This window comes from Pelobates fuscus, chromosome 1 (genome assembly GCF_036172605.1).
Source record: "Pelobates fuscus isolate aPelFus1 chromosome 1, aPelFus1.pri, whole genome shotgun sequence".
NCBI lineage: Eukaryota > Metazoa > Chordata > Amphibia > Anura > Pelobatidae > Pelobates > Pelobates fuscus.
The window spans coordinates 277,017,942-277,044,723 of NC_086317.1; the positions used below are offsets into that span (position 1 = coordinate 277,017,942).

Genomic DNA, 26,782 nt, shown 5'->3' on the forward strand with positions numbered 1-26,782 from the left:
CAATAATTCCTAGCAGCCCACTAATTATTTTATACAAAGTTTTACATATATATTTTATGCAGATATATTCATATGTCCTCTTTGTATTCATCTTTTGATTTAGTATTTAATAAAGTTATTTCAAACTACTCTGTAATATATTTTCCTCAGTCATACCTGCACCTGGACCTTATACCCTGTTGCTAGTTTTAGTCTTGTGTTTCAATATGAGTGCCTAAATTCAAAACTGAAAGTTTAGTGACTTCCTTTATAGGTTCCCCTTGTGACACTCCTTCCCTTCCCTTTTAGAAGGGTTGCTATTGTCATAGGGTTTAACATATTTATCCTTTCCTTTTAATATGTGATTTAACTCTTTCAACCGAACCTGGTTATATTTTGGAATGGGAATTAATAAAAAAAATAATGCATTTAAACAGATTAATGCCTGCATACAGTAATTACAGTTACTCTAGTCCTCTAGTCATCTGTGCTATGCAGTGAATTGCAGGGTGTCACTGAAACCTTTAACAGTGTTCAGAGGCCTTGATACATTCTTACCAAACTGTGAATGCTCAGATTCAGATAAGATGTTCCACACTAAACAGGGTAAAGGGCTGCCATGAAGAGTCCCTTGTTAGAAAAGCAGATGAACAGAAACAAGCAATGGCAGTCAAATTTACTTTTCCGTGTGGTGTGATAGCAAAGACAAAATAAACTATTTTATTTTTCTTTGTACTAAATTAAGTTTTTGAATGTCATGGGCAAACGTTAGCCCAAGTATACACTTTTTGGGGATTATTTGATTTATTTTCATAATACATACCTTTTTTTTTTAACAATTTAATAGATATACCCCTAATGAAAACATACATGCATTCATTTCTGCATTTTTGTTATTGAGGGCGTAACAACTTTGAGCTTAGTTACACTGAGATAAACTACCAGGAAATAACACTACTGATTGTCTGACAGCCGAAGGTATAACAAGGTTAATTTATAAAAGTGCAAATTTCCATTGAAATCTACACTTTTTGTAAAATGAAAAAAGAGGGCACACTCTTCACACATAAAGCATTTTTAACAAGCTAAAGTGCTTTAAGTGTTTGGAGTGTCCTTTAAGGATCTTATTTGCTTTAAATCAATATTTGAGCTTTAGGATTTCATGTTGCAAACAAATTTAGGCATATTAATTAAACAGTGAGTTATTGAGAATTAAACATCAGTTTGCAAGATCATGGTCAGGAGTGCAGCTACAATTCATTTGTCAGCTCACTATAACTCACTGCTAAGTGGCTGAACATCATTGTCTGAAAATTAAAAAAAAAAACAATGGGTTTTGCCCATTGACCCCTTAAGGACACATGACATGTGTGACATGTCATGATTCCCTTTTATTCCAGAAGCTTGGTCCTTAAGGGGTTAAAATTATTGAAAACCAAACCTGCTAACTGTAAAAAAAATGGATGAATTGGAAACATGTAGCCACCATGCTCTGTTTAGTGAATAAATCCGTATAATTTTGTATACAGAGAGAGTGATACATTTAACCCCTTAAGGACACATGACATGTCTGACACGTCATGATTCCCTTTTATTCCAGAAGTTTGGTCCTTAAGGGGTTAAGTGGGGAGTTTTGTTAGCATCATGATAAATTAGGCCAAACCTTTGACAAACTCAGCATGCCATTATTCATCTCTTATTATGGATGAAAGAAAAACAACTCACTCAAAACTCTGTATAACTAATGATATATCTATCTGAAAACTTACTTTCTAAGCCCATTGCTAGGAGATCTCCGAGTGTCAGTGCCTTAAAACTTTGCTGAGTAACAAGGAGCAAACCCCCTGTCTGTCGAACCAACTGGTTCCAATGTCTTGTTCTCATTGCTGGGTGGCTGATTTCTTCTATCAATGGCAAGGTCAACTGAAGGGGGGAAAAAAACACGTGCCATTTTTGTGTTTAAATATATTTACAGTAGGTTATACAATGCATTTTTTAAAAATGTATATTCAAATACACAACATTTTACATTAGGGTGTAAACTCAGAAAGAAATACCTATTCATCTTGACTTGAAAAATTCTACTTTAAAATGAGGTATAAAATACAATGTTTATTGTATTAGTTACCAGGTGTTTAGAGAAGTCATAATTTTATTTTGTTCTTTGCATGTTGGAGTACAATGGGTTACGTGGGCCTATCATAATCGTTTAAACAAATATTAGTGAAATTCAAAATACAGATTTAATTCTCAGATCATCTTGTTTGGTAGGTGTCTTTAACCCTTAAATGTATCAAAGTGTTCTTTTTTTATCTAATTTTACGTATTTGATTTATCTTTGACTCAACGCTTCTGCAATGATTATGAGTTTTATAGACAGTGTTATTTCCCTACTGAGTGTAATAATCATAACATTAACATAACTCAATTTATATTTTAATTGCACTGTACTTTTATTTTGCAGATATATATCGCAACATTACAAAGAGGTAACTTGTCTCCTCACAGAATATAGGAAATACATGTTTAATCTTATAAATTAACTCCTACACCAAGGGAGGGAATTTAATAGTGTCAATGATCATCTAGAATAGAAAATATGAAAACATTTTATCTAGTTTGTTCCTCTCTAAGGTGAAACATTGCCTGAGGAATATCCTGTAAGTGGGGATAATAAAACTACTGTATGCTGTTTTATTCAGAGCTGGTTATAGCTCTATTATATGTGAGTTGGCATTTTTACATTTTAGTGTTGCATGTCAAACACTTTATTGTCATATTGATTCCTTCTTTTTTTTTGCTCTCTTTCATATGCTGCTACTAAGAGAAACTGTCCAGCGAACATCACAAGAAAGTCTGAAGATGGAATGTCACTTTTAGGACTATATTTTACTTACTGGTATTTAGCTCTTAGAGGTTTACAAGTTTTTTATTGACGCAACCTGTATCTTTGTTTTGTTTTTTTCAGTTATCTTATGGGTTTAGAGGGAATGTCTTACTTTCAAGAGTGTTGCCTCCCATATGTTTTTGCTTAGTTGTTCAGCGCTGCTCCACCTTCTTTGTTTTTACTGCATTTTATTATGATAAAATTACACAGAAACATGTGCAAAGAAAGTGAAATAAACTATTGTACTGATGTGTTGATGATACGTACATGCATGATATTAACAGCTTCCAGTGTGTGTTTATAGACATCCCATTCCTGGACCTCTTCTGGCAGGGCCTTCAGAAGTTCCAGGTGGTGGTTGGTCCTCCGATAGAGTTGTTCTGTGTTCATGTTCTGCCATACCTCTTTCTTCCAGGTGTCTTGCTCTTTAAGGATTGAATTCACATGCTGCCAAACAAGGCTGAGTTTCTGTAGTAATTCTTCACAGCTGCAAAAGGCAACATTAGCATATGTCTGGTGTGCAACAAAAATACTGCAGAACAGCAGCTATTATGGATTTATTAATAAGGTAATACCTTGGTTTATACATATAGTAATCTAAAATGTTATTTTCAGGTAAAATAACTAATGTGTGAACCTACATCAACTTTGCATGAACTAACAGATCATGGCATTACTCACTACAATTATTTGCATGATGCCTATGTAAATATATTATTATGAGACTTTAACAGCCTTGCAATTTTTTATTAATTTTTACAATATTCTTTTTAAACAATGTAAGCCACAGATTAAAATGTTTCCAAAATTGCTCAATGTAGTATTATAATTGTATACACCAGTCAAAAAACAAATAAAACATACATCTCTTGACTAAATTGATGAGGTTTTTAAACCTTACTTAGCCAAAATGGAGAAGTCAACCACAGTGGTTTCCAGTAGCTCCTGAAGTTCCTTCAAGTCTTTTGCCTCATTTTGTAGAATTTGTACATCTGTGTTGAAATGTTCTATGGCCCTAAAGGCTTCATGTGACGTACATTTGTACATGTATACTTCAGAGGTTTCAATATCCTGACCGAGAGCATCAAGTTTGTGCTGAAACCGTTTAAGATCCTGCAAGAAAATGTAAACACAGATTAAATAATTCAGTCTCTAGACATTCATGTCTCATAAAAAAAAAAGAATAAGCCCAAATCTATTCCTGTTTCTAATCACACAATGCATATTTTGAAGAAATTATTCCATTGGATTAGAAGAATAACAATTGATAATATAAGATGAAAAAAATTCTTAATTGAGTGCACCATGTGCTGAATATTTGAGCATAAAATGCCTTTATTTTTGCCTTTATTTTCACCTGACTTTGCTTGATAGTCAGTCAGGATTGTTAGTCAAATACATCCATTACAACTACTAATTGGTATGTTTATAGCTAAGAGCAACTTTACAGTGGCCATTCAAATAGAAGCAGCAGCCATACAAACAGAAGCATTTGCCTGTTAATTTAAAGGAGCACTGTAGGGTCAGGAACACAAATATGTATTGCTGATCTTATAATGTTAAAAGCACTATCTAGCCCCCCTGCCCTCTCTTCCCCGCCTAAATATAGTATAGTGTACCTTTAATTATAAGTTACATTTGTTGTGATTGTTGTGTCACTTCATATATGGATGCCTATCAATAATGGCTCTGCTCAGTTTATACCAATGCCTCAAAGCAATCTTGATAGTTCAAATAAAAAAAACATTTTTTAAAATGAAGAAACTGATATTTCCCACCATTTGTTTACACTTTTAAAAGCATGTGATGGAGAAATGTCAACCAAATTGTACCTGTGTCACCCTATCAGCTGCTTGCTGTATCCTGGGACCTAGGCGCTGCTTTGCGAGTGAAACTTTGGTCTTCATGTTGTTCCACCGAGCAGGCATTGTCTTGAAGAGGACTTCACAATCTGCCGGTAGTTCCATCTCATGATTTCTTAAAAGTGTTACTGTCTTCTGTAGCACAACAAACTGCACTTCCATTTCCCCTTGTTTTGCTGAAACCTACACACAAAACCAAAAAAAAAAATAGTTTACTTGCATTTGGAATTAAAGAAAAATGAACATCATGTTTTCTTATTATTTAAAATAAAATACTACTTTTGTTATAGCCGTGGTCTGTATAATTTGTCATGCTTTCATAAATCCAAATGTGTCTTTGCAATGCGTCACCTGACTTTTAGTTTCCCTATGAGAGCAGTCATATATATTTAAGTAATCTTTGGTTGGAAGCACAGACTTTCTGACCAAAACCCATGCAGGTAAATTAGAGTAGTGATACTGGCCAAAGAGGCTAAAAATGGCGGCCCTCATGGAGCAATTGTAAATCAGTGGATGCACTGGGAAGTTATGTTACATGTAATAATTACAAAATACACAGCCAGGCTTTATTTTCCTTTAAATTTAGTGGGGGGCAGAGGAGTTCAGGCACAATGTATTTAGCTTTCATATGTAGCTCATTTAAACTCTCATATCTTAACTACATTATCTACCTTATCCAAATTCCCTTACATACCTTATCTAAGCAACCTTACCTATTTTATCTAAGACCTGCTTTATAAAGAATCAGGACTACGTTTTCTAAGGTCAGTCCTTTAATAGCCCTAGGGCTTGATCAATAGACTATTGTATTTGAGAAAGCAAATAAAATGAGTTCTATTGCGAATTTCACAACAATCTAATAATAATCAGGTTTAAATAATTCCTCAGTTGAGCAAAATGGCTCAATGATGTAACCAATTAATTTTGCTTGTCATTTTAGAGACGTTTAAACAGTTAGTCTAACTCTCTAATAAGTAGGCAATAAACATCTCTCCTTAATCCCTATGTATTTTTAAACAAATGGAGGTTTTTTAGTTACCTCCAATGGCCATGAGAGGAAGCAAGGTGAATGGTTAGAGTGAGGACCCACCTAGGGGGGTCTGCTTTGACGTTGGCAGGTGGGCTCATCCTCTCATGGCCATTGGAGGTAACTAAAAAAACTCCATTTGTTTAAAAATGCATAGGGATTAAGGAGAGAGCGCAGGTAACTAGTTTTTCTTTGGTTTTTACTATATATTGGGGCTGATGTGTACTGTAGTCATTTGCAGCCGTCCAGTGATGGGAGTGAGCGCAGGACTTATCTTTCTGCATTTGTATCCATTTTTTGTATTACTCAGCCTTGTTACAATGCAGCCGCCCATCCCATGTGTTCCCTATTAAGGGTTAATAATGTATAGGGGTGTATATAAAAAAAAATCCCCTTTCTGTCTCAGTAGAGATTTTTGCCAGAGGCTCAAGGAAGCAAGGTGAATGGTTAGAGTTAGGACCCACCTAGGGGGGGTCTGCCTTGACGTTGGCAGGTGGGTTCATCCTCTCATGGCCATTGGAGGTAACTAAAAAAACTCCATTTGTTTAAAAATACATAGGGATTAAGGAGAGAGCGCAGGTAACTTGTTTTTCTTTGATGTAAAATAAATACCTTTAGTGATTAAATGAGATGATAATAAGCTTTTAAGACACCCAAGTCCCTTCGGCACTGATCAGTTTAAATGTTTTTTTAACCCAAACCATCTCTGTTGGGTCACATAATAGAATACCATATTTTCTGCACTAAGCAAGTTTTTTGTCCATTTGAGTATCAGATGCTCATATTATTATTCATATTATTCCTCAAAGGTTAACATAGGTTATTGTGAATGACTAGTCTTCCAAACACAGAACTTGGGAGTTTTGTTTGGTAACCATAGAAGTCATTCTTTATATGCAGTTTTTTTTTTATACTCTGGCGTTCTGAAACTCATTTGTCCTCATATTCCTCTAATTAATGCATGCTGAGGGCAAATCTTGATGTGTTATTCTAAAAATGGGACAGACAATTCTAATTAAGTCACATTCAGTCATGCTAAACAGCTCACAATTAGTACAAAACAAAACAGGTCAAAGGAAAGGAACTCTAAAGCTGCTGTCAACGATAGTATAACACATTTCTTTAATTAGAATAAAAATAAACACATTCCTGTGAATTGCTCTGTACATGTCTTACCGTGACAGGTAGCACAAGCTGGATAACTAGATATTTCAATGTCCAAACCATTAAAGCAAATGTTACAAAAAAAAGAAAAGTACTGCAAATGTAATTATTAATAAATGATACATGTTTAACCCCTTAAGGACACAGAAGTTTGGTCCTTAAGGGGTTAAACTATTGCAAAATCTCTTATTTACTGTCTAATAGAGTGCATCAAGTTATTTTTTTTTATGACATGCAGGAGTGTGCACAGTTATACGGTACTAAGAGTCATAGTTACAGTCTACCTCATGCGTAATTTGAGGAATGTGTCTTACTAGCTTGCTAAGGGTTTAAGCTTTGTGATATATTTTTCCTCAAATTACACATGAGGTAGACTGTAACTATAACTCTTAGTACCGTATAACTGTGCACACTCCTGCATGTCATAAAAAAAAACTTGCTGCACTCTATTAGACAGTAAATAAGATACTTTGTAATAGTTTAAACATGTATCATTTATTAATAATTACATTTGCAGTACTTTTCTTTTTTTGCAACATTTGCTTTAATGGTTTGGACATTGAAATATCTAGTATGTACATATCTACCCATTGTACAGCGCCACGGAATGTGATGGCGCTATATAAATAATAAAATAATAATAATATATGACCATGATGGCTGTTCTGGCATCTCACATGTAATCAATGCTGTTTACAGATATTGGATTGCCAAACTTAGCTGTCACTGACATGTGAGTTTAGGTAGCAGGATATTTACTTGAATATTAATCGGAAAACCAAATATCTAAAAGGAGGATAGTGTATCAAAACTCTAAACTACTCCTATTCCTTGAGGCTCAGCCCCTGTTGGGATTCAGGTAAGTTGGAAACAATTGCAAGACAATCTGACCCCTTTACCATGGAATGGAGCTAGGGTACTCCTGCCACCAAAACCATTGCAGCAGGCTGTAGAGGATATGATGCTTGGAGTAACCCTTTAAAGATGCTCCTGCAGTGGAGGTTGTTCCATGAGACAGGTGGGCAGCTATAGTTTTTGAATCTGTAGGCAATGTAAGGACTATTGATGAATTTATTGGAGGAAAAAAAAACATGATTCTATCATTATTATATCTGCGGTTTCCATTCTCTGCTTATTCATGACTATAGATGCAGCTGGTTTTAAAGAGGTCATGGCATCTCATTAGGTTTAGTGAGTAGAGCCCAACAACTCAGAGGGCTGCAACCCACCATCTTTAAAATGTATCATCCATCACTGTACTCCAGGCTTTGATTTCTGGAATGTTGGCTAGAAAACTGAAAAGGTATAATTTGCTTTGTTTTTGAAGTCAATTTGTTGTAAATTTTAATAATGGAGTTTAAGGTTCATGTCCACTGTGTTTATTTGTCCTAAACATAATGCAGAATAGTAATAGCTTGGAGGAACAAAGCACTATTACTCAGTTGAATACATGCCATTGAAATGCAAAAAGAAAAAAACTAAACAAACAAAAAACAAATTCATCTTTAATAGGGCACTTATGCATTGGGCAGCAGCACTGTAACGTAACAAAAGCAAATAAAAGCCAAAAATGAGTCCTGCACCAAAATATGTGCCATATTAAGGAATTATTAATTTGTAGGGATTTATAAGAACACCATTTATTGTCTCTTTTGCATTTTAGCTGAAAGCAGCCTGGTGAATAGCTAAAGTAAGACTCACAAAAAGATATCTGCTAGATTGGCCAGTGCCCTGGTACTTACTCTGATGTTTAAATCTACATATTAATTTGTATATATATATACAGAGAGAGTGAGAGAGTTTTTAAATATCTTTCAGTATGCACAAAATTTCTGTTAGTAAAGAGTAGCCCATTTTCAATCTGAAGATCAGTCACTGTCCTTGATGTAACAGTGCATGTGGGAAAAACTGAATTAGTACAAATTAGCAACGTGTGCTGTCAGCAGGGGTTGGAAACATTAGGTGAGCTGGCTAGAGCACATACTTTTCCATTGATAATAACATATGGCATCTCTGAAGAGCAAAACGAATTAACACGTTTTAATTTGTTTTTGTACTGGCTGTGGAAAGTGTAAATAAGTTGGAAGGAGAAAAGAATGTGATTAATGAGAATTCCAATTAATGTGCACAAAACAGTTTTACATCTCTACTAGCATACCTCATTGAAAAGTCGCATCATCTTCATAAAGGATCCGGTGTCTCGCGCATCTCCAGATATGCTTTCTATTTGAGGCTCTGTTCTTTTTAAGAAGGAATCTAAGTTTCTTAAAATAGTTGTTGTCTAAAAAGAGAAAAATTATTTAGTGACATGCAGGACTCTAAGTAACTAATTAACACTTACAGTTAGAGTAAAATGTAGGTAAAAAAAAAAATTGTTCCCCTATTTTTCTGTAAATTTATTTTGGTCATTGATGGGAATAAAAAAATAATAAAACTAATTTCACTTATTGAATATCTGTGATGTGAACATGGAGTGAATCAGTTACTTACCTATACAATGGCCTATGTAAGATAATCTATTCGCTGCATGTGGCATTTCAAACATGTTTGTGTTTCTCCTACTTAAAGGAACACAATAGGTTCAGAAACACAAATATTCCTGATCTTATAGTGTTAAAAACACCATCAAGCCCCCCTGCTCCCTCTTGTCCTACTAAATATAGTAAAGTCTTAATTTTATTACAGTCTGCTGCTGCTGGCTCTGCCCCTGATCTGCTTCCTAGGCTGACATCATCAGAAAGGGTGATCTAAGCCAATCACAGTGCTTTCCCATAGCTTTTGTTTGACTGAGACTGTAAAGTAGGAAGATCAGGGACAGAGCCAGCACAAGCCAAACACAGTCCTGACTAATCAGCATCTCCTCATAAAGATTAATTGAATCAATGCATCTCTTTGAGGAAAGTTCAGTGTCTCCATGCAGAGGGTGGAGACACGTGCAGCACTATCCCAGGAAGCACCTCTAGCAGCCATCTGAGGAGTGGCCACTGGAGGTATCCCTATGGTATAATGTAAATATTGCATTTTTTATTGCAAATACAGTGTTTACTGCAAAAAGCCTAAAGGGAATGATTATACTCACCAGAACAACAAGCTGTAGTTGTTCTGGTGACAAGAACAAGAATCATAAGAAAAAAATAAAACATTTAATTCTCATATAAGTAAATGAATCCTGGTTACCAGGGTAAAAAACAAAGCATCTACCACTAGACCAAATAAGAAGATATATAGATAATATGCTCAAAATTTGCAAATGTATATAGATGTATATTGCTACTGAAGTATACATTAAACAATAAAATGCCCAAATTGTCGACAGATTCACTATGATTTGATACATCCCTTCAATATTTCATAATTTGTCAGAAAACTGTCTACATACAAAAAAAAACATTTGTCCCTTAGGGATGCTACTGCTCCTTATTTGACTACAAAGCAATGTATGGTCCAATCGGTATATTTTGGGCAGAGATGAAAAGTCTGCCTTTAAGCATAGCACGCAAAGGACTGAGGGTACATCTCAAACTGTCTATGACTGTCTTCCACTATGGATTATGATAGTCTAGATCTGGGGTAGATAACCTTCAGCACTCAAGACTTCCCTGGTGCTTGGCCAACATTACGGCTATAAGAACATCCGGAGTGCTCAAGATTGTCTACCCCTGGTTTAGATCATCCCTGGTAACAATTCAAAACACAACTCCACAACATGAAATGGAAAAAGTGATTCACCTGGTCTATAAGGTATTTTGTGAAGGTCCACATCCATTTGAGAGCATATGCTCTGAGAACTTGCTTTATGGGACAGAAGTCCACTTGAATCCACCCGCTCCTCTGAAGATTTGGCAGAGTCTGAATGTTGTCTCTGGCAGCCTACATGTAGAAAACATGCCATTGAAATAGAAATTATTCTAATGATAAGAGGACAAATTTTTGTGTCTAGCATGACTATTTCCTAAAACTATTCTGGTGATTATTATCACAAAAGGTTATGCAAAGTGCTAAAAACAGAGCAAATCCTTTGGCTTCCATTGTGATTGCTCCACTTTTAGAATTTTGCTTCAGGTTTCCTCTTAATAAATAAACAGCGAACGGAGAGACATGCTTGCCAAAAAACTATAATTTCTCAACTATGTGTGGACCTATAATACATATAAATTGATTTTGGTATACACTGTGTAATGATACAGTATGAAATGTTTATAACGGGTAGGAATTTTTCTTATATATTTTGGGTCTTCTTACTTTCTACCCGTTTTTGTTTTTTTCAGAATTGTTTTACTTTGTCTGTCTATGCAGGATATCTCGTCATATATAATTTTCCGTTTCCATAAATACACATTTATTTTAAAGTTACATAGTGGTTTTACACCTAGACAATGACATCAGGAAAATGATTACTATAACATGATACTATAAAACTAACACATAAAATTATATGTCTTCATTGTTAGAATGGGACGCAGAAGAGGGGGCAGCCCTTATACCTTATATCTGGAGATTTCAATATCAAAATCCTCTAGCAGAGGGCTATGTGGTTTTTTGCCTCTGTGATCTGTAGGAAGAATGAAGGCTCGTTCTGCTTCAATTAGTGTCTTCATACTGTTGTCATTCCTGTTGCAATTAAAGCAGCAGTTACATAATTCATCACAATCACTGAAACCAAGATGTCACAAATTTGGAATGATGGGCTTAATAGAATGGCTAATTCTGGAGGATTTTTCCCATATTTTCCAGTTCAGAGGCTATTGTGGACTGTAGTTAATAATAGGCATATCATAAGTTAATATAACCAAAGGCAAATCTGCCTTTCTCAAGCTTTTACTTTTGATATTATGTTTAGATGTGTGTTGCACTATACACTTTTTTTCAATTTGCAATACATTTTTGGGAATTTCACACTGTTGGTGTGCACCGATGACTGGGTTGGGAAACACTGCTTTATGACAGATTCCATGAATCTTTATATAACGCCACATCCACTTTCAGGACTATAGGTTCCCTTTAAGGGGATAAACATGTTAGAAATGGTTTAGCCACAAAGTTGCCCATATTGCACTTGTCAGTTATGCCCCTCTGTCTTCACCTAATTTCCTCAGTTTCTTGGAATGGGTGCCAATGATCATACATACCTTGTGAGTGAATGTTTCTCAATGGGCAATCAGGAACTAAATAAGAGGATCCTCATTGAAAAAAAGAGGGACCAAGCTGACTAGTGCTGCATTGAGGTGAAGTTGTTATGGTGCCTGGAGTGTTCCTTAAAGCATGGATATTGTAAATTCTGATTCTTTTTTTATAAGCTTATAATGTGTGTTCTATACCGGACTATATGACATTCCATGTATTTGAAAGTATAAATGACAGAAGATTCATTACAAAAAGGTTAACATGATAAACTAGTTTACCTCTTGCTAACTAGATCAGCCTCGTCTTCCATATCTTGTATAATCAATGAAGGTGGAGAATGTTTGCCATGGAGGAAATTTTGGAATTCTACGTTAATATCTTGTTTCCATAGAAAAGCATAATTGCCAAAAACATCCAGCAAGGCCTAAATAATAAAAAAAATACATATAGAAAAGCGCTTTATGATTAACACATTATAGCAGGGGACCTGAAGCATGCATTCGTCCTTATTAATTATTATACTAGTCATTTTACAGTCAATGTATAGTCTACAGACTTCTAAAGCTTCTGTGTAAAAATCCAATGCAGCTGCTAATCTGAGTTGCCATTATTTTAGAGATTCCGGCTGGAATAACTAGGCAGGACTTCAGAAACACTGTAATTTCAAACCAAGTACTCTCTAGTGTGCTCTTGCTCTGAGTTGAGTTTAGTTGGTAATGTTGCTCTGAGATTTGTAAGAGAGGCTGGAGAATAACTAGATTCTCTGTATGCTAGATAAGAGAGATCTGTATCTGAAGTGCCGTTTTGCAGAACTCAGCTAAATCATCATGCTACATTGACACCACCTATTCTGTCACTGTTTCATATCTCCTCCAAGTCATATTGGTAAAAGCAGTAATCTAATAGATGCTCATTCCTCAGTCTCATGATAGTATGGAAAGGCATACTTAGTCTGCTCAATATGCAATCACTGAATGAATGGCTTCCAAATGCTTCTCTCTATGTGTCTGGTGTCCACAACCCATCAGAGAGATTGAATAGTGTAGCCCTCTTCCAGCTTTGTGCATGTCTGGCTAAAAAGGATCATATGTCCATAATGTGTGACGCATACGTGATAGATGAAAATGAATGTCCAAAATAAGTAGATTAGACAGATTCGAAAAATTCTCCAACTTAGGTGTTTTGGAATACAATTTGCACTTTCTTGTGTTGGTAAACATCAGCTCTAAACATTGTTATTAGTAAAAGCTGTTTGAAATTTTCAGCCACAAAGTACCAATAGGTTTTCAAGGCTTACCACTGATTTTAATGGCTGTACTCTACTTGAAAAACTTACATTTTCAAATAATTGCCATAACAATTTCACCAGGACAAAGTTCTAATTGACAGAATTAGAGCTGCCCCGGAGACCAGAGTGATGGGAAAAGCACATTAAGATCAGTAAAAGAATACACACTGTGATTCCTCAACTTGTAATTATAAATCCCCTACCCTTTCCATCATATTTGGGCCAACACTTCCCTACTAAAAGGTTACTTTAAGCACTATGACCACTTCGGTGATTTGAAGTCATGGTGTTTCGAGTCTGTATGTACAGCATTGAACTGTGAAATTCTGCACATACAGAGTTTAACACGGTTGCTGCTGGAGGTGTAGCTTCGCACCCAGTTGAGAGCCAGGTAAGAGGACAAACTATGGCAAAATGGTTTGTCCTTTACCAGAAAAACATTTGCAGAATAATTGGGCATCTCCTAGCCCCCTTTGGCATGTTATGGGTAAAATCTGTAACGTAAGGGTTATGAGATTGGGCTTTTCTGGCTCCAGTGGCATATTAAGAGATTAGGAGATTGAATTATTACATTCGATGAAAAGTTTAGGCCAGAAATAAAAGACAGATGAGAGGAGGGGGAGGAGAGGATGAGAGAGATAGAAGAAGGAGACTGACATCTTAAAAGAGAATTTTGAGAATGAGGTATCTCTAGAAAATGATGAATCTGCAGTGCACTTTGGAATCTCTCCCCATCTACTTCCAACTAAATTTTCAAAATATATAGTTTTATAGGATACATCCACCATCTATGGAAAGAGATCTATATGTTATTTTTTATTTTTAAATGTAAATGTCTCATCTATGTTTGTTTAAAAATGCAAAATAAAGAATTAAAAAAGAAAAGTGTGTGGGGGGGGGGGATTATGAGATTGAGCAACATCTGAGTACATTGGGCAGTATTGGGGGCTTATAGGGGTATAGGAGGCTTAGCACCCCTAATGTTAACGCTTATGGAGCAAAGGTAGGAATACGGGCTATTCAGTTTACCACTATCTGGTCATTTTGTTATTAACTTCTGTCTCTTTTTAGGCAGGTTAGAGGCAAGTTACAGGCTGCCTTTACATGAAGATTTTAAATTTGGTGACATAGCAGCACCCATTCAAATTTAGTGACAAGTATGTAAATACCTCAACAATCACTGATCTCCTGTTATTGTGTATGGGAGTCATTAAAAGTCTCATCTGGTATTTTCAAGTTTCAACAGCTGGATATTGCAGATTGAAAACTGTAATGTTAGCAACAGCCATTTTAGTGAGTGGCAGCTTGTTAGAAATACTTACCAGTAACATTGTAAAAAAAGCCCTTAGTTGGCAAGGCATACTCTGTAGGAGCTTTTTGTATTTCATATTTTTTTTGTCCCTTGTGCTTACTGATCTGCTAATCAATGGAAGTACGACAAACATACAGAATAACGACATGGTCACAGTGTATTGGCGATCGTGATTGACATCAGGTCGGTGTTCTGTACTACAACAGCTTGCTATGGCTCTTGCAATTGTCTCAATTAAAGGTCCGCCTGGCCTCAAAGGAAATCTTGTGTAGTACAAGAAGACAAACAGCCTGCTATGTTTCAATATAAATGTCTGTTGTAACAAGATAAAACAGCTGGAGTAGGAGTGAAGGATTTTCTGCAAAGGGTAATTTGTAAATGGAATCTCTAAGGAGAATAAGGATGGAAATAAAAAAAAAGAGGGGGGGGAATTATAAAACCTTTTAAATATTTAAATGAGGAAAATGTCTAGGATATTTTTTTTTTTTTCAATGAAGGAAATCATTAGCTTGCAGAATTATTATTATTTCTATCCAGCATTGTTCTGAACAGGAGAAACATACAGCGTATGATTCATGAAGCAACAGTGCCACCAGCTGTTCAAAATGAAGCGTTACACATTGGATGATGAGAATCTTACTTTCTCATGGCAGTACCAAATAACTCTTGCTGTCCTGATAATTACTGATGAGATTCCTACCTGACAGTCTTTAACACTCGTGTCCACCTGTTGCAGAATGTGACCAACCAGTTGTAACGCTTCATTATCTTCTGACAAATACTTTTGGAATCCACCCTGAAAGCAAAAACACACCTTCTAATGGGGTTAAAGTTGTTAAAGGTGAATGGAAACATTTCATTATATCCTGAGGTAAATAGGGCACTGTAGCCAAGCAGACATTACTCTAAAGATAAATTAGAAGGGAGGGGTGGATAGAATTTTTTTGCCTTCTTAAAATTTTGGTCACAGTTCCCCTAAATCACTATTCAATAAACCAGCATTGACTCACTGTAATCTAACAGAGATTATGTGAGTTATTAACTTGTATTACACTTACCTTGACAGCAGGAGAGATTGCCAGTATATGAGATCCTCTCAAAAGAAAGACCTTAAGCCATTCTTCGATGTTCTCCATCACACTTGTATCCGATGTGCTCTGGTCCAGTGGTGGATTAAAGGCAACTTCGTTATTAATCAATTCAACTTCAATGCATAGGATAGGAACATGCTGTAAATAAAAAGACATATGATAATTTCCCATCATTGCACTCATTCTTGGAAGAAAACATTATAATGAGCTCTGTGTCAACAGTTATATGTGCTACATTTCCAGGGTAAGCAAAATCCATTAATTATTCTGGTGAAAGTCATGGACAGTGAGCAAAAACCTCTTAATGTGCTCAAAGCAAAAATCCATGGATTTATCACAATTAAGGCACAAGAAAGAAGTGTGTAACTAGGTTTTGGGATTGGGAGTAGGTCCCAGCTCAGTGCAGATTATGTGGTCAATAGTGATGTCCCGAACGGTTCGCTGGCGAATAGTTCCTCGCGAACATCGCGTGTTCGCGTCCGCCACGGATGGCGAACATATGCAATCTTCGGTCCGCCCCCTATTCGTCATCATTGAGTAAACTTTGACCCTGTACCTTCAGTCAGCAGACACATTCCAGCCAATCAGCAGCAGACCCTCCCTCCCAGACCCTCCCACCTCCTGGACAGCATCCATTTTAGATTCATTCGGAAGCTGCATACATTTTTTTTATTTTTATTTTTTATTTTTTGTTTTTTGTTTTTTTTATTCTTTATTTTTGTAGTGCATGGAGGTATAACAAATGAGCATGTGGTACCCCAACGGCATTCCTCATGCTTTTCAAGTAACAATTGTAACAATAGGGTATATGTTAATACCCTAGTCTGCGCGGAGCCCTCCATGGGTGAAGATGGATTAATTTTTGAGCGTCGAGTTTTTTCTTTTTCATCGGGAATTTTTTTTTTGCGCTCAGGTTTTTTATTTTATTTTTAAGTTCAACGGGTATTGTAACGGACCGTTTCACTTACAAGAGGATAAAACCCAGTTTAGGCGATATCCCCCTTTTCCATAGACCAGCAGCTACAGCAATCACCAATCTCCCGAACTGCAAACTGTACGAATTCTGGAAACTCCCGAACTGGAAACACACGAACCCTGGAATCAGCCGAACAGGAAAAGCATACACTCCTGGCAGTCAGCATACAATCCAATTCCCCCAAAAACGAGACGACACATCGGTTTGAGGGTCAAGCAGAATCTGAGGCCTGGAACACTCAGCCTGCTTTTTATTACAGTTGTGCACATACAGGACACACCCAGGGGGAGGCATAAAACAACCAATCAAGTAATAGAACAACCCACACATCCCCTCCCCTCAGATAAGCAGTTAACATAATTTATTACATACAGTAAAAATACAGTTTCCACACATACTCTGTAACTTTAAAACCATACATCACATTCACATAAAAATACATATCCACAATCAATCCATTCAGGGGAACAACATATTACAAAATGGCATGAATCAGACCAGGGGTTCAAAAGTTAGTAAAAGTATATTTTGTTCCCCCTGGCTGGCAGTATTTTAATCTGGCTCAAACAGTAAAAGTAAAACATCCCCACAATGCATCCTGGTTTCCTCCCTTCTGCCCTGGAGATAATTGGAGAAGTAATCCAATTATCTCCCAGGTCAAAGACAAAACTCCATTACACATGTGGGGACCTAAATACAGGATTATGTTTTAAAATATATAAAGTTACTTTTTATACATTAAACACAGACATGTAACATATCCCCAGATAGCTCAGGTCTGCGTGCGCATTATTAGGTGAATGGCACGCAGACCACACAAATACAGTTTAATTGCCATGGAGCCAAAGTCTTTTCCATAGTCTTTCATTATATGAATAGGCTCCATGGCATAGCTATCTGGGGGTATCACTGCTCACACAGGGCAAGTACCAAATGGCCCCACTGTGTTTAAAGGGCCAGAATGAGTGACATGCACTCTGTTAGGGCCGAATACGTTTTGTAAAAGGGCCCAATCTCCCAGGGCCATAGTCCAAAGGCAAGAAGCGGCAAGCAGCCCCCTCCATGGACACGTGGCGAGGTCGGTTTTGCCACAGGTATGATGGCTTTTTATTTGGGGCTGAAAAATGAAGATTTTAGAAAAAAGAAGACGTCGAATAGTAAGTTGAATTTTACTTAATGTAAAATGTAATGTAAAGTAATGTTATTCCCCCCTCACTATTTTTTAGGGTGAGGGGGGTAGGTAGGGGCTTTTTTATTTGGGTGGGTGGGTGACTAGGGGCTTGGGGACCCCTAGTCACCTTTGATGGGGGGGGGTTTCATTTATGGCCCCCACCCGCTGCTCAGGGGTGGGGGTCGGGGGGGACAGTAGGTCCCCCCCCTTATTGTTTTTTAGGACCCCCACCCACCACGCAGGGGTGGGGGCTGGGGTGGAGGACAGTAGGTCCCCCCCCTTATTGTAACTAGGACAGTAGGTGTCCCCCCATTATTCTTTTATAGGGCCCCCACCCGCCGCTTAGGTGTGGGGGCTGGGGGGGACAGTAGGTCCCCCCTTATTGTTTTATAGGGCCCCCACCCACCACGCAGGGGTGGGGGCCGGGGGGAGGACAGTAGGTGTCCTGTTACTCTGTATATAGAGGGAGCCATGTTTACACGGTATATAGAGGGGAGCCATGTTACTCTGTATATAGAGAGGAGCCATGTTTACACTGTATATAAAGGGAGCCATGTTACTCTGTATATAGAGAGGAGCCATGTTTACACGGTATATAGAGGGGAGCCATGTTACTCTGTATATAGAGAGGAGCTATGTTTACACTGTATATAGAGGGGAGCCATGTTACTCTGTATATAGAGGGGAGCCATGTTACACTGTATATAGAGGGAGCCATGTTACTCTGTAAATAGAGGGAGCCATATTTACTTTGTATATAGAGGGAGCCATGTTACTATCTGAGGTGGTTAACTATGATTGGCCCTGGCATGTTTGTTAGTCTGGCCTGCATGGTTGTCTGGCATGAATAAAAGTAGCATGTTTCAACTATATTAGTAGTTAGACTAGTTTGCACTAAAACATGGAAGACATCCTAGTATGAATTGTGATCAACCGCTCTCAGAGACTTGCATTGCGACATGTATATGATGTGGAAAGGTTAACTGTTATGACTGTCTATAGACGAAGTGGCTTTAGCTGCACCTTAAGGATCACCAGTCCGTGGGTGCTGTATCTCTGCGACTGCTATTCAGGAGCCATAGATTGCTGGGTATTGTTGCCAATGCTATTCAGGAGCCATAGATTGCCGGGTATTGTTGCCAATGCTATTCAGGAGCCATAGATTGCCGGGTATTGTTGCCAATGCTATTCGGTGGGTGAGTCCTGTAGCCTCCTGGACTGTTTGCGGTTGTTTGCGGTGCGTTAAACGGGGAGTTTGGTCTGTCACTGTGAAGCGGGCGTAACCCTTACACTACCTGATCGATACAACATCATATCTGATGTTTTAAAGCATGTTATTCCAAAATATTTAGGAATGTTAGGTGATTTATGCCCTTTATGGATTAAAACCAGACTCTGCATCAACTATGTAATTTTCCATGGGAGTTTTGCCATGGATCCCCCTCCGGCATGCCACAGTGCAGGTGTTAGTCACCTTGAAACAACTTTTCCATCACTATTGTGGCCAGAAAGAGTCCCTGTGGGTTTAAAAATTCGCCTGCCTATTGAAGTCTATGGCGGTTTGCCCGGTTCGCCCATTCGCAAACATTTGCGGAAGTTTGCGTTCACCGTTCGCAAACTGAAAATTGAGTGTTCGCGACATCACTAGTGGTCAATGAATCTCATGTGGTTGAGTTCAACTTTGAATCATGGGTTACAGAGTATGATAGGTGTTGAAGTGTAAATTGCAGAGGAATCAAGACTTAATAGTGCCTGGGATCCCGATGAACAAGACTCGTGATGTATTATTGGTAATATACAGGCCCTGAATTTTTTTCAAAGCTTGTGTCTATTTTTACATTATAATGTCCTGGTTGCAGAGGATATGTTTGGATGTGTGAAATGACACTGCTCCATGCACCATAGGATCCACAATGGGTGTTATCTTTTCACTTCTCATATCCTACACACCCTAGGGGGAACCTTTGCTCTTGGTTATTCAGCATCATGTCACCTGGATTTGCTTCAAGGGATCCTATGATCCATAGCAGATTGTATATTTAAAAAAAAAAAAAAGAACCTGTTAGAGTTACATATTTTCAATGTTCTAATGTATCAGTTCAAATATGGCCAATCAGAGAAAGGATAACAAAACACAAAGAAAAATATTATGAAAGGATCTTGAGGCGGAAACTTTAAAGGAGCAATATAGGGTCAGGAACACATATATACAACATATATCCCTAACCCTTTAGTGTTAAAACACTATCTGACCCCCCTGACAACCTGACCAGTCCAAGAACAAGAATCATAAGAAAAAAAATAAAACATTTAATTCTTATATAAGTAAATGAATCCTGGTTACAGGGGTAAAACACAAAGCATAATATACTCAAAATTTGGAAATGTATATAAATGTATATTGCTACTTATGTGTCTAGACTGATTGTTTCTCTCTGTGGTTTTATCTGCTAAAAAAAGGAATTACACAATACCAGCATTGTGTGTTTGGCAGATTAAACCAGATTTCAAGGAACAGTTCATAATATTATTGTCTTGTCCTTTAACCTCAAAGTAGTGTAAATTATTAAACAAATCATACTGAGTAATACATAATTTGCAATATAATTTAATCCTTTAAGTGTCTGACACATAATAAACACATTACTTTGAAATGTGTTGGTCTAATTTCAAGGCCCAGGAAGCACCCGTAGAAGCCATCTGAGGAGTGGCCACTGGAGGTGTCCCTAGGCTGCAATGTAAACACTGCCTTTTCTCTGAAGAAAAAAAAATTGTTTACTGCACAAAAGCCTGGAGGGACTGCCTATACTCAACAAATACCATAGGCTTTAGTTTTTCTGGTGACTACAGTGTACCTTTAAACTTTTATTTTATTGATCCAACTGAAAGAGGGCATCCACTGCTCAGTTACCATACAGAAAAAGGCATATGCCTCCTGTGTATTTATTGCTTTCAATGGACAAAGTTATTTATTTATTTGCATGTGGAGGTTTGAGGCTGTTAAAAAAAAGTTGTGTCTGCCAAGAAAAGAGGGTGATATGAGAAGGAATATTAGCTGAAAAGGAAAAGGGTTCTGATAATGAAAATGCACTGTGTGGGACAAAAAATAGGGTTTGGAGAATGAAAAGGGAGATGAGCAAGGAAAAGAAGAGCAGTAAAGGATGGAGAGATGGAGGGATGATAAAGATCAGGTATTTATCAAGATAGGAAAGTCTGCGATGGCAGAATAGATCTAATAAGCACAGGTAAGGCTGATGAGTTTAGTTGAATTTGAAAAAGAAGTGGAATAAAGGAATGTCTGATTAATGAGAGTTCTCAGAAGGAATTGGAGAGAAACAGAAATGTGATCTGACCAGAAAACTGTATGATATTTGAGGAGAAAAGGGCTGTGATTAGCATTTAATATCACACTGTGAACTGTAAAAAAGTAATTTTAGAGGAGCAGTTCTTCTCTTTATAATGCTGAACATTAATGATTTACCTCGCCATCCATGATTGTGTTGAGAAGGGCAGCCAAGCTAGAGATGGTAAGTTTCTTTAGGCCTTGGAAAATCAAGTCATCGATGCCCATTATGTAGTCTTGCCAAGCAGGTGAGGCCTCGCTAATGCCACTGGCATGAAAGGATTGCTGAACAAGGCTATGGATTCTCTGTCCTTCTGGAATGAGTATGTTCTCCAATTCATGTTCAATGTTTCTAAATAAGTTAGTAATTAAAATTATTCAAATACAAAGCAAATAATTTTAAAGCTTTAAATGTTTTAAGGTGGTTCTGGTAAACTTGCTCAGTTTTAAGAATCCCTATCTATTTGGAAGTCATTTATCCATTAATGCAAAGCAAAGCTGGAGTATATTCTAAAAATCATAAATTTTAGCTTATATTTTAGATAAATTTGTAATATTCATATGTGTTATATATTAATTTGTATTCAAAGAGTTTGGATCAAATAAAGATAAATTGACAATAAACATTGTATGTGTACAGTCTGTCTACACAGAGAGAAGGGTATGTGAACTTTTTTGTTATCCATTGCAGAAATGTGTACAGGTGGTCCTCGTTTTACGACCTACCTGCTTTATGACGGCTCGAACTTACGACCAGCTGTCTCGCGGGGTGGTAAGTGCGAGCCACCATGGGAATTAGAAGGATTCCCGGCTCTGCTGTGTTCTTCTATGTTCAGGGATATTTCCCCGAACATAGACGAACGCACCAGAGCAGGGAATCCCTTAAATCTATGCTCGGGGAAATTTCCCCAAACATAGATTAGAGGGATTCCCTGCTCTGTTTCATTCGTCTATGTTCGGGGAAATATCCCTGAACATAGAAGAACACAGCATAGCAGAGAATCCCTTAACTCCTCACTTACCGACCAATTCGTTCTACAACCGAGTCGTAGGAATGGAACCCGGTCGGTAAGTGAGGAGTGTCTGTATGTGATCAGTACACATGCTGTTTATACTAGACCTATATAAGGAAGTTTTTTTTGTAATTTATTGGTTATATCTATACTAGTTTTCATTGTGAGATAATAAGCAAAGTTTTGGCAGACACACCTAAATCACCCCAGCCACAGTAAAAGTGACTTACCACCAGTCCCCTTTGCTTCAATAGAGATAATTCCCTATTTCCCACTAGTGGAACCACCTCCCTAACATCTACTAATTCCTCTCCCATGTCACCAAAATTAATCTAATTTCACTTAAAAAGACACTAGTCACCAAAACAACTTCAGCCTAATGAAGCCATATTTGTGTATAGATCATGCCTCTAAAATTCACTGCTCAATTAATTGCCATTACGTAGTAAAATCACTTTTGTTTATTTTATGGCAAGCAAAGTCCTACTGGTAACTCCTCAAGCAAGGGTCATGTAAGCCAGAAACACTGTTGTACCACTTACAAAAAATGGCCCGTGGCCTCTTGAGGGCAGGCCTGCCCAATACACTTAATTGCCCTTAACACATATTTACATCACTTTCTGGCTGATATATTTCAATGTGGAAAATTGACATGGAAAATCACATTTTGGGGAGAAAGGCCAAACTTGAATAATTCTCCATCATTTACAGTTTGGCTATTTTGGCAAAACATTTGCAATTTACTTGTCACTTCTCTACAAATCTCCATTTAGTGAATAAGTACTATTATCTCACACAGAAAAATGAAATATCCCATAGTAACAGCCATCTGCTATTTTTTATTTGAGTTCTTTCCATCAGCTTTACTTTTGTGCTTTAACTTTCATTTTAAAATAAACCAGCATTACGGAGCACAATGAAACATACCTCTGTGTTATTATTAATTCAGTAATGGAATAGCTCCTGCTGAAATCTCGACAGGTGAATATGTCAAGCTTTGCTGTGCACCATGCTGCTGCAAGTTCGGTAATGATCTTGTAATTGTTTGTAACAATGCTGAAATTGGTATGAAGGTCTGTGCAAATATAAGAGGTGGCACGTTCAATATAATCTGTGCTCTCATTCATGCTCCAAGTGAAAAGGCTCATTCCATCCTTCAGAACCTGTTTGAAAAAGCAAATACTGTGAAATTGATCTGCTTATAAAAGCAGTGAAATGGGTTTTCATCTGGAAAAGGTCATAACTCAATTAGAATATAGAGCAGAAAGTGACTATTTACTCATATCAACATCAGTAGCTTCTTGATTTAAGAAAAATAAATTTTACTTGGAGCAACTTGGGTGCATCTGTGCAGTGAGCGATCACTGAATTAATTTCTGTCTATTATGCCATTCTGGCGCTTTCAGGCTAAAATAGCTTCTAGTGAACAGACCCCATCAATAATAGTTTTTTTATTGTCCTATGTGACAAGAACTCTAAGGATAAAGTTGCAAAAAAATATCTATCTACCTATCTATTTAAATTAGATCTATCTAAAATCTATATTTCTGTTATTCTACGTGTAGATTGTTATTATAGTAGAATTGACAGACAGATTTACAGCATAATTCAGAGTTAGGGTTATTCACTAAACTGAGAATTCAAAGTGAATTTCAAATTTAAGGCCAAAGTAATCGAACTGTAAAAATAGCTAATTTTTTTTTTTATTAAAACAGGTGAGATGCGTTGACCTTAAATTGAAAAAAAAATCCTCACTCTAGTGAATAACCCTGAGTATTGTCAGGTGCTCTTTGTTGGACTATTGAAGAAATGATATTCACATTTTAATCTATGCAAATAATTTTTTAATTTTTAACACTGTTTTCACACCCTGGGGTGAAGGATTTATTATTTCCTTTATTTTTCACATTTTACTAGCATGTGTCTGCATTATACTAGTAATAAATGGCTGGTGTACAGATATTTATATATCGATATACTCCAGCATAAAAATTACCTTTATTTTTTTCAGATGTTTAAATGACTTTTGTAATTCTTTTGTCTGGTATGTGATCTAAAGTTACTAATCCATTAAAATGTATTTTACATTTGAGCCATACCTCTGAGGTCTTCAACAACTTTTTCTCAAACAGTGCCTTCTGATGGTATGAAATATTTTTTATTACTTCATTGTATTTTGACACCACTGTCTCAAGACATGTGGATAGAACCTTGAACTTCTCGATATCGGTGTTCTTCATTAAAGATTTCACAGATTCAGGGAGCTAGAATTTTTAAGGAAGACTTTATATGGTTTATACATGAAATATATTATTCCCAGAAGAATTCATTTACATTAAATTAAATTAAATATTGTATTAAATAATGGCAGTTAGGTAATTGAGATCATTTACATTTGAATTTACATTCTACATGATATTTAAGCATTAAACTGATTAGTGAAATTGCTCTACATGATGATTTTTAAGAGTAATTAGTAAGGGAATAGTGGAGATTCTTGAAAACGTAGGTTCTAAATTGGTATGTAAAGTTATGAATGTGGAACAAGTCTTCGATCAAGCAAGGCAGACAGGCGGTAGTATGAGAGAAGGCTGTAGGCTGGGGATACAAAGAAATTAGGAGAGAAAGACAGCAAGCATTTATATGTAAAGGAAGCAGCTTGAGGGAAGACGTGAAATTGAGAATGGGAAGATAGAAACAAAGCAGAATTCCCACACATCAGATGTGGCCCCCTCGCTCACTCTGCATAAGGAAGTATCACCCATACCTTAAAACCAAAGAAGGCATGCCTAACAATTCAGCTTAGGACTGTCTTCTCTTTAAAGTGTGGTAAAATACATATTACTTATGTGAGACATCCTGAATGGAACTTAACATAAGACAAGCTTGTAAGTGTTTGTATGTTATTTGTTTGCCTCTTGCACTCTGTTGCTACCTTGAGAAAGACATTTGAGGAAGTTCTGTAGACAGGGGAAGCATGTTAAATTCTTTAATGAGGAAGAAGGAAGATTTTAGGAGAGAAGAGATAAAGTGTTGATCATAGATATTGTATATATGGCAAAAAAAAAATACAAATATGTAGATGAGATATTCTTCATGTACTCGTGATAATGTCTAAATATTTTCCCCATTTTCTCAGTAAGAATAGATGAATTTGTGGATATATTTACTGCTAATATATGCACTCTGATTCTTTGTGATTATCTAATATACATACAACAAATTATCCATATATTTAGAAATAAACACTTAACCTGTTGACAAATGAAGTTTGACATTATAAGCTGATATAACAGGTTTCCAATTTTTATAAAAAAAAAAAAATACCATAAGGACCATAAGACTATCAAAAAAATGTTCATACACTGATCAGACCACAACATTAAAAGTAGCTGCCTAAAACAGTGTAGATTCACCTTGCTCAGCCAAAAGAGCTCTGATATGTCGAGTCATGGACTCCACAAGTTATCTGAACATGTCCTGTGGTATCTGGCACCAAGACATAAGCAGCCGATCATTTAAGTTATGCAAGTTGCAAGGTGAGGCCTCCATGAATCAAAATTGTTGTTCCATCACATCCCACAGATGCTCAATCAGATTAAGATCTGTGCAATAGATCGGGGTTTTGCAGTGGATGTAATCTACTTTAATGTTGCCGAGACATTACATATGCTTCCACACAATTGGTAAGTTTTCAAACTAAAGAAAATTGGTCTATATGAAAAAATGTTGTTCTTGGATAGAACATTAGTTTTAAAGATAGAGCACGGAGAGTTGTAATTAATGTTACATTTTCAAGTTGGGCAAAAGTGGTGTCCCACAGCAGTCTGTTCTGTGACCACTTATATTCAACATATTCATAAATGATACTGAAATAGACATTTAAAGTTATATTTCAGTGTTTGCAGATGACACAATACTTTGTAAAGTAATACAATGTAAGCAGGATATTGTTTTGCTGCAGATGGATTTAAATGGATTTGGAGACTGGGCACTCAAATGGCAGATTAAATTTCATGTACAGTAGATAAATGCAAAGTTGTGCACTTCTGAATAAAGAATGCACATTCAACTTACATCCTTAATGGTAGTGAACTAGGGATAACAAAACAAGGATTTGGGAATTGCAATAGACAAACTATGCAATGTCAAGCAGCGGTTGCTAAGGCCAGTAAGGTATTGTCATGTATAAAAAGGGGCATTCATTCTTGGGATAGAAATATAACTGTGTCTCTCTATAAATTACTGGTGAGACTACACCTTGAATATGCTGTGCAATTTTGGGAACCTTTTTAAATAAGGATAGTATCATGCTTTAAAAAGTGCACAGGCAGGCAACATAATTAAAGGAACACTATAGGCACCCAGACCATTATTAAAGTGGTCTGGGTGAAGTCCCTTTTCCCTTTACCTTGCAATATAAAACATTGCAGTTTTAGAGATGTTTATATTGCAGTGTCAAGACTGTCTCTAGTGCCTGTCTGTGCATGTCTGCACCTGTGTGTAGTGTCTGTCTGTGCTTCCTGCAATTCCTGCAGTTTCCCA

General features: G+C 36.8%; 1 protein-coding gene across 1 annotated transcript in view; it reads right to left on the reverse strand.

Moving 5' to 3' along the window:
* Positions 1-26,782, reverse strand: part of LOC134567660 (uncharacterized) — a 484,351-nt gene that overhangs the window by 408,175 nt on the left and 49,394 nt on the right. Inside the window, exons 17-29 of the mRNA XM_063426051.1 lie at positions 24,337-24,501; positions 23,165-23,400; positions 21,363-21,576; positions 15,702-15,872; positions 15,344-15,439; positions 12,333-12,467; positions 11,404-11,511; positions 10,649-10,789; positions 9,078-9,200; positions 4,699-4,911; positions 3,768-3,979; positions 3,134-3,353; positions 1,749-1,902 (exon numbers count right to left, since the gene is read on the reverse strand). Coding sequence (XP_063282121.1) covers positions 1,749-1,902; positions 3,134-3,353; positions 3,768-3,979; positions 4,699-4,911; positions 9,078-9,200; positions 10,649-10,789; positions 11,404-11,511; positions 12,333-12,467; positions 15,344-15,439; positions 15,702-15,872; positions 21,363-21,576; positions 23,165-23,400; positions 24,337-24,501 — 2,188 coding nt within the window. The remainder of the gene's footprint in view (positions 1-1,748; positions 1,903-3,133; positions 3,354-3,767; positions 3,980-4,698; positions 4,912-9,077; positions 9,201-10,648; positions 10,790-11,403; positions 11,512-12,332; positions 12,468-15,343; positions 15,440-15,701; positions 15,873-21,362; positions 21,577-23,164; positions 23,401-24,336; positions 24,502-26,782) is intronic.